Source organism: Myxocyprinus asiaticus, chromosome 43 (genome assembly GCF_019703515.2).
Source record: "Myxocyprinus asiaticus isolate MX2 ecotype Aquarium Trade chromosome 43, UBuf_Myxa_2, whole genome shotgun sequence".
NCBI lineage: Eukaryota > Metazoa > Chordata > Actinopteri > Cypriniformes > Catostomidae > Myxocyprinus > Myxocyprinus asiaticus.
In genome coordinates this window covers 6,487,591-6,506,482 of record NC_059386.1, presented here as the reverse complement: position 1 = coordinate 6,506,482, position 18,892 = coordinate 6,487,591, and the positions used below count along the sequence as shown (strand labels likewise).

The 18,892-nt window shown below is 36.2% G+C and overlaps 2 protein-coding genes across 5 annotated transcripts; one reads left to right on the top strand and one right to left on the bottom strand.

Annotated features, from left to right (window-relative positions):
- Window positions 1-77: 77 nt before the first annotated feature.
- Window positions 78-17,685, bottom strand: LOC127434054 (enolase-phosphatase E1-like). 2 transcript variants are annotated; one of them, XM_051686503.1, is made up of 6 exons: window positions 6,969-7,217; window positions 6,766-6,867; window positions 2,844-3,046; window positions 2,534-2,666; window positions 2,317-2,440; window positions 78-2,219 (listed from the first exon to the last, which is right to left on the bottom strand). In XM_051686503.1, exons 1-6 carry the CDS (start codon window positions 7,056-7,058, stop codon window positions 2,080-2,082), a joined length of 792 nt encoding a protein of 263 aa, XP_051542463.1. In that variant the 5' UTR covers window positions 7,059-7,217; the 3' UTR covers window positions 78-2,079. The 2 variants fall into 2 exon arrangements, with proteins under 2 accessions (XP_051542463.1, XP_051542464.1); XM_051686504.1 differs by lacking the exon at window positions 6,969-7,217 and adding an exon at window positions 17,587-17,685 and having other exon boundaries at window positions 1,362-2,219.
- LOC127434050 (heterogeneous nuclear ribonucleoprotein D-like) lies at window positions 10,606-18,714 on the top strand. 3 transcript variants are annotated; one of them, XR_007895972.1, is made up of 9 exons: window positions 10,606-10,825; window positions 12,177-12,345; window positions 12,426-12,587; window positions 12,734-12,865; window positions 16,158-16,263; window positions 16,351-16,509; window positions 17,155-17,255; window positions 17,605-17,708; window positions 18,418-18,714. XR_007895972.1 is itself a non-coding variant. In XM_051686499.1 (8 exons), exons 1-7 carry the CDS (start codon window positions 10,737-10,739, stop codon window positions 17,223-17,225), a joined length of 888 nt encoding a protein of 295 aa, XP_051542459.1. In that variant the 5' UTR covers window positions 10,606-10,736; the 3' UTR covers window positions 17,226-17,255; window positions 17,605-18,714. The 3 variants fall into 3 exon arrangements, 2 of the variants coding, with proteins under 2 accessions (XP_051542459.1, XP_051542458.1); XM_051686499.1 differs by having other exon boundaries at window positions 17,605-18,714; XM_051686498.1 differs by lacking the exon at window positions 17,605-17,708 and having other exon boundaries at window positions 10,607-10,825.
- The last annotated feature ends 178 nt before the right edge of the window (window positions 18,715-18,892 follow it).

Here is an 18,892-nt window from a genome sequence, read left to right as displayed (position 1 = left end):
TGTAATCTCTCTAGATTAATATGTTCTTTTTGAGTAAAGCAACAAACTAATGAAATGCACAAAGAGTTACTGTGATGTGTTCTGTGTTTATATGTCAAATGAGTGAAACAACAAGGACACTTTCAACATGAGAAGATATAGCATCACTTTTGGCAAGAGAATCCTTCAAAGATGTTGACAGTTAAGATTTAAAATATGCCTTTTTGATTACAAATGATGCAGGACAGTGTGGAGACACTATTAAACTTTACACACTGCAATTAAAGGAACAGTTTACCCTGAAGTGACTTTTGGGAGAACTATTCCTTTAATGTGAAAAAAGAAAAAACTAAGTGAGATGGAATCTATTTTCATGTTTTTTTTTTGTTTTTTCATATTGATAACATCCTCCATAATCTTAAAGTAGTTTATGCAGCATTTTATACTTAAATCAAACAGCTTGATGTTAAATCTTGTAATACATCTCTAACATTGGTCTTAATTTTGTATTTTTGTTACTAAAACAAACATTCAATGAGAGTGATTTCACTGTTTTGGGGTGCAGGTGTATCTAAATGTCATTGGTTAGAGGTATCCATTTGGAATTAAATTTTACAACAACATTTACTACTGAGTTTTACAAGACATATCAACACTTGACATGAGGTACAATGACAAAAAAAAATCTATGTCTAGGTAGTCAAGTACAATTACTTTTATTCAAAACTAACACTGCACTTAAAATGTTCGGAGCCCCTTAGAGTACAAGGAGGGAATTTATTTTCTGAAATAGTTTTAAGTTCCCCCACAATCCCTTTATCCATCCCTTACGAAAATGAACCATGGTTTTACTACAGTAACTATGGTTCAACTATGGTATCTGTAGTAAAACCATAGTAAACACAAGATTTATAGTGATTTTACTATAGTAATTATAGTTCAACTATGGTATTTGTAGTAAAACCATAGTAAACAAAATTTACTGTGATTTTACTACATCAACTATAGTTCAACTATGGTATTTGTAGTAAAACCATAGTAAACAAGATTTATAGTGATTTTACTACAGTAATTATAGTTCAACTATGGTATTTGTAGTAAAACCATAGTAAACAAAATTTACAGTGATTTTACCACATTAACTGTACTTCAACTATTGTATTTGTAGTAAAACCATAGTAATCCCAAACTTTACCATGGTTTTACTACAGGAACTATAGTTCAACAATAGTATTTGTAGTAAAACCATAGTAACCAAAATATGTACAGTGATTTTACTACAATAACTTCTGTATAGTTTAACTATGGTATTTGCAGTAAAACCATAATAAACAACATTTACAGTGATTTTACTACAGTAACTGTAGTTCAACTATGGTATTTGTAGTAGAACCATAGTAACCACAAAATGTACAGTGATTTTACTACAGTAAATATAATTCAACTACTGCGGTAACCATGGTTGCACTATTGTCAACCTGCAGTAACTATGTAAACATTTTTTGTTGGCACATGTACCACAAATTAACCATGGTGTTACTACAGTAAAAATATCCCTGTTTTTGACAGAATTATGATTTTTTCCCCCTTTATTGGGATTATATTTATGGTAAAACTGAAGCAATAATGTTGAAAATATTGTTAATGTGGTCAAAACCATGGTACATTTCATGGTTATTGTTTAACTACAAAAACAATAGTTACTTTAGTAAAACAATAGTACATTTTGTGGCTGCTATGGTTTTACTACAAATACCTTCAACTATGCAATTAAACTTTTATTAAATTATCATTAGGGATGGATCAAATTTATTGTGAGGGAACACAAAACAATTTCAGAAAATAAATTCCCATGTCCTCTAAGGGGCTCTGTTGTAATGCAAGTTTCCTTACATTAGTATGTCATATGCTACACATTAACGCTGCATAAACATTAAGAATGTAGGTGTGTTATAATTCAAAGATGGGTTTTAAGTGCACAAAACAAGCACCTGGGAACCTCAGCTCCAGTAGAATAGCAACACATGATAACAATTGGATTTTTCCACCTAAAATACATTTCCCCCAACAATCCAATGTCATAAGCCCAGTTTTTTGCTGTCAAACACTCCCAATCAGTTCTAATTGGCTGAAAGATGAGATGATTGTATAATGGCTCCTTTCCTCTTCAGTTAACTCCATGTTACCAGGTCTTACTACAATGGCCACATTTACCCCAGCATCCTCTGCTGCCTTCGCCTCTGTAAAGGAGACGCTAACTATATTAATTTCACACATTACCTTTAAAATAGTATGTAAATAATTCTAATCATATTCAAGGAATTAGTGTGTACCCACCTCGTGTGACATCGGTTAAGAACATGATTTCTTCTGGTTGGCAGCCGATCCTCTCTGCGATGCGCTCATAGCTTTTACTTTCTACTTTTGCACCAATGTTGGTATCAAAGTGACCATTAAACAGCTGAGAGAGACATTTAAATAGAAGTTCAACACTTACCAAACTTCATCAACACATAAATGTTATAAATCTTTATCAAGCAAATGTTTTTCTTACATCTAACAGATCACCTTCAACAGAATAGCCAAACAGCAGTTTCTGTGCTTCCACACTTCCTGAGGAATAGATGTAGACCTTCAGACCATGATGTCTCCAACTTCTGATGGCTGGAGCCACATCCTGGTACACCCTGTTAGAAAAAAATAAAAGCAAACCAATAATCATCATAACCTAGCCACTGAATAATGCTCAAACTGCATGATTAGTGCCACATTCAATCAGCAGTCATTAATCCATTGTCAAGATTCCCTCATTATTCAGTCAGACACATGAGGGGGTATGCATTAGAATAGATGTGGTTACTTACTCGCCTTTGATTCTGCCTGTCAGATAGGCGGCTCTCCACATGTGGCCCTGCAGCTGCTTAAGTGCAGTGGATTTCCGGTCCGCATCCATCTGCCAGAGCACATTCTCCACAACCTCACGAATGGCCTTCTCCTCATCTGTGTGTACTGTCTGATCAACTGCATGGACCGCACATGCTTTATGTTGCCTCACGTCTTCTTCAGCCTAAAAATAGAGACACTTCTTTCAGTTTGAAGATTCCAGTTCTGTCACTGCAGGTGTATTTTCGTTGTGGGGAAACCATTTCGTGAAATTACTTTCTTGCTGTCTTGTTGTGGGAAATTCATTGATTTGTGTTATTCCAAAGAAAAAACAATTATTTTTAAAATAAGGGATGTCCCATTACCGATACTGGTATCGGAATGCTCCGATTTGTAAAAATGCTCAGATACCAAAAGCCGATACCCTCTGACATACAAATGTCATTCTGTTGACATTCAGCACGCAAATTAAAATTACGTTATGTCCTAGTGTGACTATTAAACCACAAAGGCTGCAATTTAATGAGATACATATAGAGTTTGCATGTGCTGCGCGCTTCAAAGTGAATGTTTGGAGCCATTGTTGTGCCGACACCAACTGCTCATACACGGAAAACACAATCATGAGCATTGCGTGCTCTGTTTGTATCAGATGACAGCGAACAGAGTGCTAATTCACTTTGGAGCACGCAACACATACAGACTACATCTTTATTTAATTAAATAGCAGCCTTGTGCGGTTTAATAATACATTTGGTGGACAATCCATTCAGAAGTGATCCTCCATAGGCACTATTCTCTTCGAAGACTTTACCATCCACTGTGAAAGCTTTGGAGGGCTGAAAGGTGTGGGCCTCTAAAATAAAGTTAATTTGGAGCTCACATTTTAAAGGAATAGTTCACCCAAAAATGAAAATTCTCTCATGATTGATTAACCTTTAAGCCATCCCAGATGTGTATGACTTTCCTTCTTCAGCAGAACTGAAGTGAAGATTTTTATAAACACATTTCTGCTCTTTTTGTCCATACAATGCAAGTAAACAGGTGCCATTAGACTGCTGGCTATTTGACAGTCCAAAAGGCATATTTAGGCAGCATAAAAGTAATCCACACGACTCCAGTCATGTCTTCTGAAGCAAATCGATAGGTTGGTGTAAGAAACAAATCAATAATTAAAACGTTTTTAATTTTAAATCATTGCTTCCCCCTCAGTGCTGTATATCTGTTTGAAATGAACTAACTCTCGTGTGACATTCGTTCCTCTGTTGTATACAAAGTGTGCGCTTCCGACTTTTCGCATGAATGCGCCATTGTGCTTACATCACTGATGTGTCGACTGCTGGCAGGAAGCGATTTTTTAAAGTTAATAAAGTTTTAATTATCAATTTATTTTTTATCAAACCTATTGATTTGCTTCAGAAGACATTAATTGATCGAATGGAGTCATGTGGATTACTTTTATGCTGCCTAAATATGACCTTTGAACCGTCAAACAGCCAACAGTCTAATGGCACCTGTTTACTTGCACTGTATGGCCCTACAGAGCTGAAATGTGCTTATAAAAATCTTCACTTCGGTTCTGCTGAAGAGGAAAATTCATACACATCTGGGATGGCTTAAATGTAAGTAAATCATGAGAAGATTTACATTTTTGGGTGAAATATTCCTTTAAATCACTTTTATTGGAAATTCTGTTTGAAGCGAACTTATAGCAATACTATCATGATTGTTCTGCCTTAAAAGTGCCCTTTGGAGGCTGATTTTTCCCAGTTGGAACACAGGGTATCTCACGTAGCGACCTGCTTTTCCAGTGGTGAGAAGCTACTGTTAAAAACACAGAAACTGAAAGACTTCACTCCAAAATAAAAGTTTCCGCCAAAATAAAAACTAAATTAAAATGGAAAAAAGTATGACAGAAATATGTCACTACTGTGTAGTTATGTAATACTTCTACTACTACTACTACTAATAAATAGTAATTGTATTATATGTAAGCAATATTACACATCTGTGATGCTCTGTTATGCAACACTTTATTTCACAAAAACAACTCCAATGTTGTATTGTGGATTGTGCTGTGAGATTCTGTATAAAAACACTTCATTTGATAAAAATAATACAATAATATGTAAAAAATTTATTGTTCTATTTTCATTTGATTAAAGATTTAATTGGTTTATTTAGACACAATTTTGATGATAAAGTTGAAATAAACTTTTGATATGGAATTCAGAAAAAACAACAAACAAAAATAAAACGGGTATCGGTATCGGCGAGTCCTGAAAAAGAAGTATCTGTACTTGTACTTGTTCTCTAAAAATTGTCATCAGGACATCCCTAATCAAAATGTAATAACTTGCTCTGCTTTTTTTCCTCCCAAAACCCCACCTAGCTCCATTCCGGTATGAAACGGCAACTTTTCATAATCCAATCAATTCCCGCTAAATACATAAAATATAGTCCTGATAAAAAGTCCCGCACTGCATTTTTCTTATCAAATACCTGTTCACTGGAATGTCAGATTACAGAAGTAAAATATATAGGCATTATAGGCGATAGGCATTTCATGTTGACTTTAATAGATCTGATTTTGCATAATAATAAAGTAATATTGTGGTTGGGTAATTATCTTAACCATTCTTCTATATATCGGTTTTACCGATATATCGGCGCCGATAGTTGCTTTATGGAACTATCGTTTATCTGCAAAAATCAAAGCGAATAGTTACAGATTTTTTTTATTTTTATAATTCCTTATTATAAGGTAATAAAAATAAGCACTCCAAAGAGGTGTTGTTGGTAAGTAAATAATGTTAATCATAAGTTTAAACTGACAATGTGCCTAGAGAAAACGGAAAAAGTCTGTTTTTATTATCGGATCACTGTTGATCACCTATTGATGAATTACTGCTCATACAGTTTTTATTAGCCTATATGACAATGATTACTTTAAAGTGTTTATATTGTAATACATTGTAGATAATTGTAAAAGTGCCTATTTTGTTTCCCTTATTTGTTTGAGAGAGCTCGGAGCACAGACATTTCAAAATAAGAGTCCTGGGGCTTCTTTACTCTCCTGCATTGTGGACCAAATCTTATTTTTGTTTTTGTTTTATGGCTATTATTAGGATTTTGGCAGCAAATTAAACTGCATCTGGGATTTTATTCATTTTGGACTCTTGTAGCCTCTATGTCTGCACTTGTCCCAGTAAGGAAGGACATTTTTTTAACATTCAATAAATAGATTTTAAAAGCTATCAGCCGATTCATCTGATATCTGCCATTTCGGCAAAATCCACTGTCGGTCAACCTCTATTTTGAATGGTCCTGTGGTGTGACAAATTAATTTAAGTACAATTTAGCCTCTTAATTGATACAAGTTCATAAAACCTGCATGCACGTTCAAAATAAAAGAATTAGCAAAAGGCTGCTTAAAATAGATTTAGATGAAGTACAGCCTGTCACCGTAGGACATGTCAACTTTTCGAAAGTATTTCATGTCACCTATCCATACACCACAGTCTTGGATGATTATTCACGTAACATGGTACATTATGGCACTCCAAGGTACTTTAAAATAGCATAGTACTAGCATATTACATGTCCACAAATCATTGTTAAATGTCCAAAAAAACACACACATAAGTACCTTGGTAATTTTAGTTAGTGACTTTTACATCCCTAAAGAAAAAATGTTTTTCTTTTGCTAAGATATCTCGAGATGGACTAAAACGTAATGTGGCTTTATCCCATAAACACCATTGTAAAACATGTATAAAAAGATTCAGAACAATATATTTTTACACTAACACCCAAGGCTTATATGACATTTAAATATATTATTGGATGATTACGTCAGCATAGTTGTCTGGCACATAATTTTTTGTTTTGATAGATGTTGACCTGTTTTTTGAGCAGATGTACATCTTGTTTACATTCATCCTCTTCCCAGTGAGCAGACAGATACTCCTCCAGATTCTCTCTGATGTATGGAAATAAGATGTCCTGCGAGCAAGAGCAAAATTCTTGTACTGCTTTCCGCTCACACTTAAATCATGAATCTGATTTTCAATGTCATTCCTTTTGATTCAGTGATGGGCTCTTACCTTAACAAACGTGATGGGCGTCGTGGTTCCTTCGATATCCAGCAGAAAGACTCTAGTATTTTCTGGTATCGCAATCGATGTCATTTTCATCAATGGCAAACGATCTATATGTCTGTTGAAATCTTGTTTTATTTAATTATGTCAGATGAGCAGCTCAGATTTTGACAAATGAATCAATAACAGCATTCGGGCTAGTGGCGAGCTAACACATGGGGCGGTTAGAGGGTTGCCAGATCATACTCATCCAAATCACCCGCTTCTTTAACTGTCATAATTGTATTGTATTTATATTTAGAAAATGCTATTTCATTGTTTACATGTTTATTTTACAACTTCAATAGTTATTTAAATGTGTCTGCTATATCACTCCATATGGAACAGCTCTAAATTTAAATGAAATAGTGTAAACAGTTAATGGACAACATAAGGCTCTAATGTTTGACTGAAACAGATATAATCAATTTACAAACACATATTCAGTTTTAAAGCATCTCATACAGGAAAGGTTCTGTGCAACAACAACAAAACAAAAAAATGTTTTCTTTGTTTTGTTTTTTTACATCTGGCAACACTGGCTGGGAAGGGCTGTTAAGAGAGGAAATGAATGTGAGGCTGCATTCAGTTTTATCCATACCAATAAAATCCATTAAATCATACCAATTTTAATGTCAGAATCTTTGACAATTTTTTATGTGTGCGAGAGAGAGAGAGAGAGAGAGAGAGAGAGAGAGAGAGAGAGAGAGAGAGAGAGAGAGAGAGAGAGGTCAACTAGTGTGTTACGACAGTAAGTCACCATTTGCGGATACCAAACAAATGAAAAGGGAGAGCCGTAAACTGACACCTACTTGTTTTCTGTGTCTTCTCTTATAAAACATACATTTTATCATAGTAAACATCACACATGTCGAAACATGTCGAAGCATGTCGAAGATTAGCGGGCAGGCGTTTAATTCATTAAGCGATGAGCTGATTTCTCACAAAAGCAGTTTATTCAGCACACTGAAGCATCTCCTCCATAGACATCCATTAAAATAACGTCCTATTGTCTCCTCCCCAGTGTACCGCCAAAAGAATGTCTATGGGATCGCCGCGTTATGCATTGCTATGCTAACATTGTTAGTTGTTAGCATTTTAGTGTGATAAAATCGTATACTAACCTAACATTATATCCAATTTTACACGTGTTGCCATGGCGACGCAACACTAAACATAAAAATTATGATTGTAAACAACTTTACAGCTCAGCTGATACACAAGTTTTAAATAATAATTAATGTAAGTGCTTTTATAAAATTCTTAGCTTCACATTTCTGCCTTTAAACCCTCCAAAAATTGGTCCCATTCAATTCCATTGTAAGTGCCTTCATGTAAGCTCGATTATTTTTATTTTTTTAAAGAAAAGGAGGGATGAGTCTATATATATATATATATATATATATATATATATATATATATATATATATATATATATATATGCCACAAATGCTGTCGATTGAGCTTAATTTGTATTGAACCCGGAATATTCCTTTATTGGAATATATATATTGATAATGAAGACTTTTTTTTTTTAAGTTGTTGTGTTGTAACATTATTTTCATGCCAATTAAGCACATTTCTCCCTGCATTTCTATATTACCTTACTGAAAAACACTCCTGTAATGTGGAAAATGTATTATTTAAACTGCAAAGTATGTATACTATTCACAGGGTTGGGGAGTAACGAAATACATGTAACAGGATTAAAATACAAAATATAAGTAACTGTATTCCACTACAGTTACAATCTTAATCATTGGTATTTATAATACAGTTACATTCAAAAAGTATTTTGATTACTGAAGAGATTATTTTGCATTTTATGGTCATTTGTTTCATTTAATATTTAGTCCTTTCAGTTGGAAAACATTTATACATATAAATGATTCGATCCAAAGTGCATTTGAACAGTGGTGAAACACTTTCTTATGATGTGTTACATTCATACGAGCAGACAGAGGAGTACGTTTGAAGTAAGTTTGGAGCAGAAGAAATAGAAATAAACCTTGTGTAAACTGACAGCTTTACGCTAAGCTAAAATACTATTTCTAGCAATTTTACATGCACGTTGGAAGGCTCCTTGGTTGAGCCTTCCAATTTCTCCCATTTATTTTAATAGAAGTGGCCCATCTCTGCTAAACAATCTCTGGCTGTACTGTATTTATCAGAATCAGAATGAGCTTTATTGCCAAGTACGCTTACACACACAAGGAATTTGTCATGGTGACAGAAGCTTCCAGTGCAAGAGAATGCAACGTATATACATACATACAAACATATACATTTAAACATATATACATATAGTGACATAAAAAAATAAAATAATAAAAAATACGATATAACAGATTAAAAAAGAGAAATATACAATATTGTTTGTTAGAATATTTTATATACAGATATACAGTTATGTGCAGGTGATGTAATGTATTGAAGAAGAGGTAGGATATGTTAAAGAATATAAATGAAATATGGATATAAGTAAGAATGGATGGACTGAATATTGCACATGGTTGTATTGACCAAAGGAAAGTATTTGAGGGCAGTTTTAACTGTTCATGAGGTGGATGGCCTGAGGGAAAAAAACGTTCCTGTGCCTGGCTGTTCTGGTACTCAGTGCTCTACAGCGCCGGCCAGAGGGCAACAGTTCGAAGAGGAAGCGTGCTGGGTGTATGGGAACAAGAGTGATTTTACCAGCCCTTTTTGTCACTCTGGATGTGTACAGTTCTAGCAGGGTGGGTAGCGGAGCACCAATAATCCTCTCAGCAGTCTGAACTCTCCTTTGAAGTCTTCTGATGTCTGACTTGGTAGCTGAACCAAACCAGACAGTTATAGAAGTGCAGAGGACAGACTCAATGACTGCTGAGTAGAACTGTATCAGCAGCGCCTGTGGCAGGTTGAGCTTCCTCAACTGGCAAAGGAAGCACAACCTCCGCTGGGCCTTTTCCAAAATGGTGTCAATGTGGGTCTCCCACTTCAGGTCCTGTGAGATGGTAGTGCCCAGGAACCTGAATGACTCAACTGCTACCACAGTGTTGTTTAGAATGGTGAGCGGGGTCAATGTTGGGGTGTTCCTCCTAAAGTCAACAATCATCTCCACTGCGTGTTCTGCTCCAGGTTGTTTTGACTGCACCAGTGAGCCAGCCGTTCAACCTCCCTTCTGTATGCAGACTCATCATCATCTCGGATGAGGCCGATGACAGCAGTGTCATCTGCGAACTTCAGGAGCTTGACAGAGGGGTCCTTGGCAGTGCAGTCATTTGTGTATAGGTAGAAGAGTAGTGGGGAGAGCACCAGTGCTGACTGTACATGTGCTGGAGGATTTATGTATTTAAATTGCTGATTTACAGTATTTTTGAGAATCTAAATAGGAATTACCAAAAAACTCAAAAGTAAACTGCAATATTATGCATTATAACATATTTACTGTAGTTTGATGTGCCATTGTAGTTTCTAGTTTGGGATTATAATTATATATATATATATGTGACATATAATATATATTTTATTTCAGATTCTTTCATTCCCTTGCTAATCATGTTTTTGAATTCGTTTAAATAAGCCCCGCCCCTTCCCCTTTTCTGCATGCTGACGACAGATTGCGTCACTGATCTCTCCGTCCGCCATTTTACCCAACGCGGCAGTTTTCCTGTGTGGAAGTCTTCGACCTTTTATAACCGGTGTCATACAGTATTTCAACCCTTTAACATCGGATCAAACCCCATATTCTCCAACATGCAGATAGAAGAGCAGACTGACTTCAGCACCGACGAGTTTCCAGAGGGATCCAAAATAAACGCGAGTAAAAACCAGCAGGATGACGGGTGAGTGTTGAGGAGGGAGGCCTTCACAGCCTCGCATTACAGTCAACGGAGCGATTGCAGTACACACGGCTTCATTGATTTTAAAGGAATGTTTCTCACAACACACTAAACGTTTGTCGTTATTTACTCATCCCCATTCTTCCGTGAAACACAAAATGAGGTCTTAGGCAGAGTATCCGAGTTGTTGTGCTCAAGTGAAATTCGAGTGAAGCAGTCGAGCTGCAAAAAGGAAAGACCAAAAAAAAAAAAGCACCGTAAAAGTATTCGATACCAATACTGCGATAAAATAATGTAAGAGGTACGAAAATGCGTACACAATTACACTTTATTTCACTTTATATTATAATTCAGAATGCTCCTCTAAACCAATTAACCACTTTTAAAGTACACATTTTTAACAGACACCTATTTAACCCTTGTGCGTCAATAAAAAGTTACTCGGAGGTCCTTCGAGGACAAAAATGTCCACGTCAAAAATTTGCCATCAAAATATTTATATTAATATTGTTTTCCACTTTCAATGAGTTAATTTTTTAACCAACATCAGTCCTGATCATTACTACCAAATATTCATGAATTTTCATGATTTTAACCCTTTAAATGCCAGTTTGTTTGTTTATATAATGTCACTGTTGTTTTTTTACACGTACACACATACAAAACACACTCTGATATCCATACCAACACGTCCACACAATTTTAGCTGCATCATTTATTTAATTGGCCTGCAGCGCTCTGTAATACAGCAAACAGAAAATAGGAAAAAAGCATGTATTTCCTCCATAGGCTAAACATGAGAAAAATGGCGCCATCTGGTGGAAAATATTAGAAATGTAAGTTTTGAAGCCAGGGCTCCGAAATGAAAGCATAATATCATAGAATTCAATGGGGACATTTTTGTCCTGAAGGTCCTGAGTGTAACTACTTTGTGTACACTGTGTATTATAGATTATAGGTTGAAAAATCAAAATACCTCCAAAAATGCACACCTTTGGCAAAATGTATGTCGTTGGCATTAACACAGACAAAATGATCGAAAAAATGAAAAAGACAAAATTTCCCGAAGGTCGCACAAGGGTTAACATCATTAAAAACCTGCCTGCATTGTGTATGCATGTTAGCAGCTTGAAATCTTGTGGCCTTAAGATAAATGTAGGTCATTGTTAAAATTATTTAATACATTTAAAAAAAATAAGTTTTAATACATGTCTCGTGAGTTTAGTGTGTTGGTTGTAATTCCCTCACATCTACAACAAGTACTTTGCATGTACCAATAGCAGATGTGTAGTATTACTATTCATATTGATGCTTTGATTAATCACTGATTTATTTTCTGTTTGTTTTTGTGTAGGAAAATGTTTATTGGTGGACTCAGTTGGGAAACCAGCAAGAAAGACCTTATGGACTATCTGTCCAAGTTTGGAGAAGTCCTGGACTGCACTATTAAAACAGACCCCATGACTGGACGCTCCAGAGGCTTTGGATTTGTGCTCTTCAGAGATGCTGAGAGTGTTGATAGGGTAGATGTTCTCTCACGGTTATATTAAAGTGCAGTCATACCTTTGACTACATGTTTAAAGCATGTTCTTTGTGTGTTTAGGTTTTGGAGCTGAAGGAACACAAGCTGGATGGCAAACTGATTGATCCCAAGAGAGCCAAAGCCATGCAGGGCAAGGAACCCCCTAAGAAGGTTTTTGTCGGTGGTCTAAGTCCAGACATTTCTGAGGAACAGGTCCGGGAATACTTTGGAGCTTATGGTGATGTGAGTAACTTTGAGAAGAATTGATCTCCCTGATGGGAATGATTTTTTTATTTAATCTTGTTTGTAAGTTGTATTATGCAAAGTAGGACCACCTAATCAGTTCATACAAACAGATTTGTTTACTTGTGTCTTTTTCCTTTCCGAAGATTGAGAACATTGAGCTACCCATTGACACCAAAACCAACGAGAGGCGCGGATTCTGCTTTATAACATATGTTTTAGAGGAGCCAGTTCAGAAACTTCTAGAGAACAGATATCATCAAATTGGATCAGGAAAGGTATGTTGACGTTATCATAATATCTAACTATATAGGTAAAGATTGTCAAGCCAAACTTTGATGTTGGCTAGAGAAAGCCTTTGTCTGAAAGTTTTAAAAAGATAGATAACCTTCAGATAAAATCTTAAGATGGATAGATAGATGCATAGATTTTGTATTGTAAACTAATGCCATGAAATGGCTTGGCCTTGTTTACGTTTCAAGCATTCCGTTGACCCTTTTAAACATTCTGTCAATGTAAGTTTATGGGTTTTTTTTCCAGATTTTTGATCGTCTGCTGCGCAAAAAGCATTATTGCAATCAGTTAGATAAGATATAGCAAGGCGAAACAAAACAATCTAATGATCTGTGCCAAGTTTGGTGGATGTAGCCTTAAAGTTGTAGGAGGAGTTACAATTGATCATTTTGGTCTTGGTTTAGGCTGTCAAGCCAACATAAGTATAGTTTCACAGACAAATTTAGCTCACTTTATTATTTACAGATTGTTATTTATATTATTTCAGAAATACATGGCTTTAAAAGTAGTGATCGACCGATATGGGTTATTTAATTGCCGATATCTAGATAGCAGAGTGGCCGATATATCACATAATTTAATATAGTAAATAACATAAACATAAAATTGCTAAAAAAAAATGAATAAACTCTTATTTAGCACTATATTTACTCAGTTTCACACTAATCTTTAACTTTGTTATAAAATAAAATTTAAATGGTAGATAGCAGTTTTTTTTTAAGATTTTTTTTAGTCATCAAATTTTAGTAATTTATTTGCATATGATGAAATTGTTAAAGGTGCAGTATGTAAGATTCAGAAACCCTTGTTATTAATGACACCTGTGGCCGTTAAGTGAACTGCAGCCTGTTGCTCGTGATCGTGCACATACTGTATAGGGACGCGAGCGAGCATGACTCCATGGGGAAGTGAGACTGAACGTGATTCACTGGCATTATGATCACAGATGAGGTAGCATAATTAAAATTACACAGACTGTATATTATATTTGACTCTCCAGTGCTGGAACTGGGCTAAAACAAAGTGAGGATATAGGTCTGACTATGCGAGACTGTATTTTGAAGTAATCACTTTTCTTTGCATGATACATTGACTGCATTTATATGATAGCTTATGTCTGCGTTAGCTAGCTAGCCATCTTTATCAATAGCTGTTAGCTAAATTTGGTAGCTGATGACAGTAGCTGTTTATAAAATAGACTGTACATTATAAATATGTTGACACAATTCAGTATTGATGTGATTCCGGCACAACTGTCATTTTGATATATCGATGCGCTATTGTTTTATAACAATAGAATGTATATATTTTCTGTATAACCAAGTTACACTAATGAATGGGTCTTTTTGCATTATCTTGAACATTGTCTAGCATTCATTTCATGTGATATTGTAGTTTACCTTGCTGAATAATTACAGATGAACATTGTCAGTTACTGTGAATCAGCATACCTGACTTTTAGTATAAAGAGAAGATCGTTGAAATTATTTGAAGTTACGAAGCAAGGTAGCTTGCAATTTATCAGCGTTAGCTAAAATTACACAGATCAATCCTTGTGGCACTGTATTTCACATATATTTATAACGTTTGTTGGATTCCATCTCTAAGATAACGTTACCTAGTGTTGCAGTTTGTTGACGCTGTTGAATAGCGGAAGAGAAGCTATTACTGTCTGAGGCAAGGCTCTCGGGAGTGCGCATAATCGTCACATCCTGTGGATTTTCCCGGCAAAAGTGACCCGCTCCCTTCACATGAAAATCAGTCTACAGGCTTTAATAGGCAACCTAGGAAGTCCGGGAAGGGCAAATATTTTAAGTTGCGTTACAAGCCGTTCACACATTGGCAAAAAAGGTGAATATTATATGAAAAATGTTACATATTGCACCTTTAATATAGTAGGAAGTAGGAAATAACAGTACACACAGTAGTCCAGCAACCATGGATGGCATGTCCACGTTAGCAATCACATTTTCTAAAAAAATACAGAATCAAACCAAATGCACATACAGTACATAGTAAGACATTTACTTTTAGCGCATGTGAAGTGCTTTTACTTTGAAGTTGCACTCATCCGCTCGTGCAGATCTCCTGACAGTTTAAACGGCCTGTTTGCCTGCTTGCATTGTCATGGACTGACCGTCATGATTTGTGAATCAGAGGAACTTTTGATCCTGATGTTTTTGATTGTGGCTGATGGAATACGCGCTTCTGTGGAAGATATTAGATGAGCACTCGACGCAGTTGTGTAGTAGTGTCTGAAGAGGTGGGCATACTCTGAATTTATGAAGTTAATATTAGAGGTAATATTTGTTATTTGAAAAGGTTCCAGGTCAAAAGTCTACTCGTTGTACTGGCGGCCATACGTATCATCACTTATTTTAGGTGGGCATATGCAAAATCCTAAGAAAGATAGGTGAGCATAAGGTGTATGCCTGCGTATGCTCTAGACAACTCAACTGGCTCGACGGGAATAAAATGCTGGATTTTCATGAGGTTCGTGAATATCATCTTTTTAAATGAGATATCTGCATATTTGCAGACAGTATATTATAGAAGTTTTATTGATATTTCTATCATTAGAAAAGTTACAGGGAACTGTTGAGGAGAGACTGTTAGAATATGTGCTTCAGAGGAAGATTTATGAGCGTTCCACAGGATGCTGGATCTGTTGAAGTTGTGTGAGGTTTGTTTATTACATCTGTTTAAACGAGATATGCGCATATTTGCAGACGGTAAATATTAATTTGATAGATATTTGCGTTTTTATCATTAGAAAAGGCAGTTATAAGTTACAGGGAACTGTTGAGGAGAGAGAGGGAGAATGAAACAGGCGAGCACTTTAACATTATGAGCTGAAATGCATCTGCCACAGCTCTGATATGTGAACCGTTTAAATGACACTGTGTTGCACACCGGTCTATTATTGTAGTAACACTTTGGCACGTAACAACAAAACGAACCTTTACTGGTCGTTTACATGTCTCAGTCGCTTCACATGCAAGCAGGCGATTTTCGGCACCCTCAAGAAACAAATCGGCCAAAGGGGAAATTTATCGACCTGTGCGATAATTAATTAAAAAAATTCCTAATATCGGAGGATTCATCGGCCTCTGCGATATTTGCCGACCACCATAGGAAAGTGCACAAATCTGAGAAAATCTTTACCGTTGAGCCCTGCACAATGTTGCTTAATTTTGTCACTAACAAAATCATTGTGAATATTCTATGTATCAACCATACCTGCATGTAAGTATTGTTGTTTGCCTCTGTTTTCAGTGTGAAATCAAAGTTGCCCAGCCTAAAGAAGTTTACAGACAGCAGCAAAACAGAGGGGACAGGGGCTTTGGAGGAGGAAGAGGAAGAGGAGGCCGTGGAAGAGGAGGTAAATTTAGATTACTGCTCTCTCTTGATAGCGACTACATCTAGTTGTTTTGAAACTAATAAAGATTCTTTAACTGTTTCTGAGCAGGACAGAGTTATAATCAAGGGTACGACAACTACTACGGCCAGAACTATGGAGGCTATGGCAGTGAATACAACCAGGGCTATAATGGATACCCTAGCTATGACTATTCAGGATACAACTATCAAAATTATGGATACGGCCAAGGCTATGATGATTTCAATGGTACGTCTAGACACATTTTCATTACCTACTTGTTCTTTTGCCATAGCAAATAGCCAAGGGTAAATCGTAATCTGCGCAAATGCAGATAGTCCCGTTGTACGTGCTTGCTTTGATGCATTCTTGCATTACTGTGGTGGAAACAAAGCGATGGTTACATCTAAATGTGTGCCACTAAAACCAATGTTGTTTTTTTTACTGTAAAGTTTAACTTTCTTATCAAGAATCCCTTCATACTGTTGCTCCACCATGACTGTTGTTGACCCGAAAACTAAAATTGACTGTAGACGGGTTAAGGCCGAAACATACTCTGCACAAGTGTGTGAAGGCAGATGCGAGCACTTGGCCACCGCATTGCAAACACGTGGTTTCAGTTGACATTTAGCAGACACTTATCCAAAGCGACTTACAAAATGAGGAACAAAAGCAATTCGTCATACAAAAGCCAACAATATCTGCAGTATCGTGCTGTTGAACATTCTTAACATGCGTTCATGTGGCAATGCTGATAATGCAATCTGTACTTCCATTGCGTTTGTTTAGCGATCTAATTGATTCTGACTTGATTAGAGTTATGTACCGTATGTTTCAGGCCTAACACTTGGTGAAATGCAGTGTTGATCTTATTGTTGCACCTTTTTTTTTTAGGTCAACAAAGCAGTTACGGCAAGGCCTCACGGGAGGGCGGAAACCATCAGAACAGCTACCAGCCGTATTGATGAAGTGACTAAAAATGTTCATATTAATGGGTAAGAATACTTGTTTTCTACCCTATGGCTCGACACCTTAATGTTAAAGATCAATAGACACTAAAATATAAATGTACATCAGTTGAAGACATGTCTATAGATCTTTAATGGCTAATGTTTGTGTAGCCATTTTGCCTTTTTAGCACGGCAGAAAAACGTAAACGTTTTTCTGTAGGTTTTCCTTTTCCTCCTCCTGCTTTTAACAGGTGATCATATTGGAATAAAATAGAGACTTGATAGCAATGCTAACAGGTAAAGTACTGCTAAGGGGTACAGAGTAAGGGCGCCTCTCCTTAATTTTCCTTTCTTTCCCTAATTCTGATTATTGTACCTTGTTTGTACCTGCCAGCGGGGACTTCATTGCAGGCCGTGTGTCACCCGAGCACGACATTCTCTGGGCGTCGCACATAGCGGGCAGAGAGCACGGCATGCACAAGAAAGCACTGTCCAGTGGTATGGTCTCTTCCAACTTCCTGTACCAGCGTAAAACAAACAAACAAAACAAAAAAGACAAAAGGAGATTTCCCCCATTTTGCTTAAGTTGTCGGCTCTTTTAACAGTTTAAAATGTGTTTTTTACAGGTATTTATTAATGTAACCTAAAAGTGATTGATAACTGCTTTGTTGTATTCTCTTTTTCAATTTTAGTGCTCTTGTATTTCAGTTGTGGAGCTTCAGTGAAATTATTTTTGGGGTTTTGTCCTTAAAACAGTCACCTCCATTGTAAATTGCATAAACTCATAATGCTTGCTTTTTCTTTAGAGCCCCTAGAGAACTTCAAATGGGTACACCAAGTCTTTCCCTAAAACGTAGTTTTTAAAGATCATATGTATAGCGGGTTTATGAAGCCATTAAAAGCTGTTGAAAATCTGGATTAGACAGGTTAACTGATTGGCTGTGTTAATTACCTCAATTTTCAGTATAAAACACATTTGGATTCGCTCCTTAATGATCAGATTGTCGACTAACCACGTGGAGCTGTAGCTTTTGTTGGCTTATGAGCTGTTGTGTGATTTCTTAAAAAGTTAAACATATGATCTTTAATATTTAATGGTGATTTTCCTAGTTTAAAATCGACAGCTCAAGAAGTTAAACAAACATGGACGTGCTGTTTTCTTGGTCTATAAATCGGAATAATTCATCTTGTGTATCTTCTCTTTTAGGTCGGCAGGCTGGCTTGAGTGTTTGACATTGTTCCTCGGAGGCAGCGTGTGGAATCCTGTCCTTAAACAACTATTAAAAAAAGTTATTTGGTCCTCTGGAGAAACTTTGTGTCTAACCTTGTAAATAGCGAGGCGTTTTGTTTCAAAGTTTGGCTTATTCCGTGCTTCATTCTGATCAAACCTGTAGGTTTTGTGCTGTGTTCTTAAGTCTTGTTTAGGAAAGTGTCCTTTATTTTGTATTTTAGTTATTTTCCTGCAGTTGTTTTGGATAATGGGATTAAAAAAATGGGGACAATATATCGTTTGTCGTGTTTTTCTTTCACTTCTATGAGTTATGGCAGAGAATATTTAACATCTATTACGAATGAATGGGAGAAATTGGAACGCTCAACCAAGCAGCGCTAGCGCCCAACGGATGTAGAAAGGAAGTCCCGCCTTACAGGTGGTTAAAGAGCCAATCACCTTTTAGATAGAC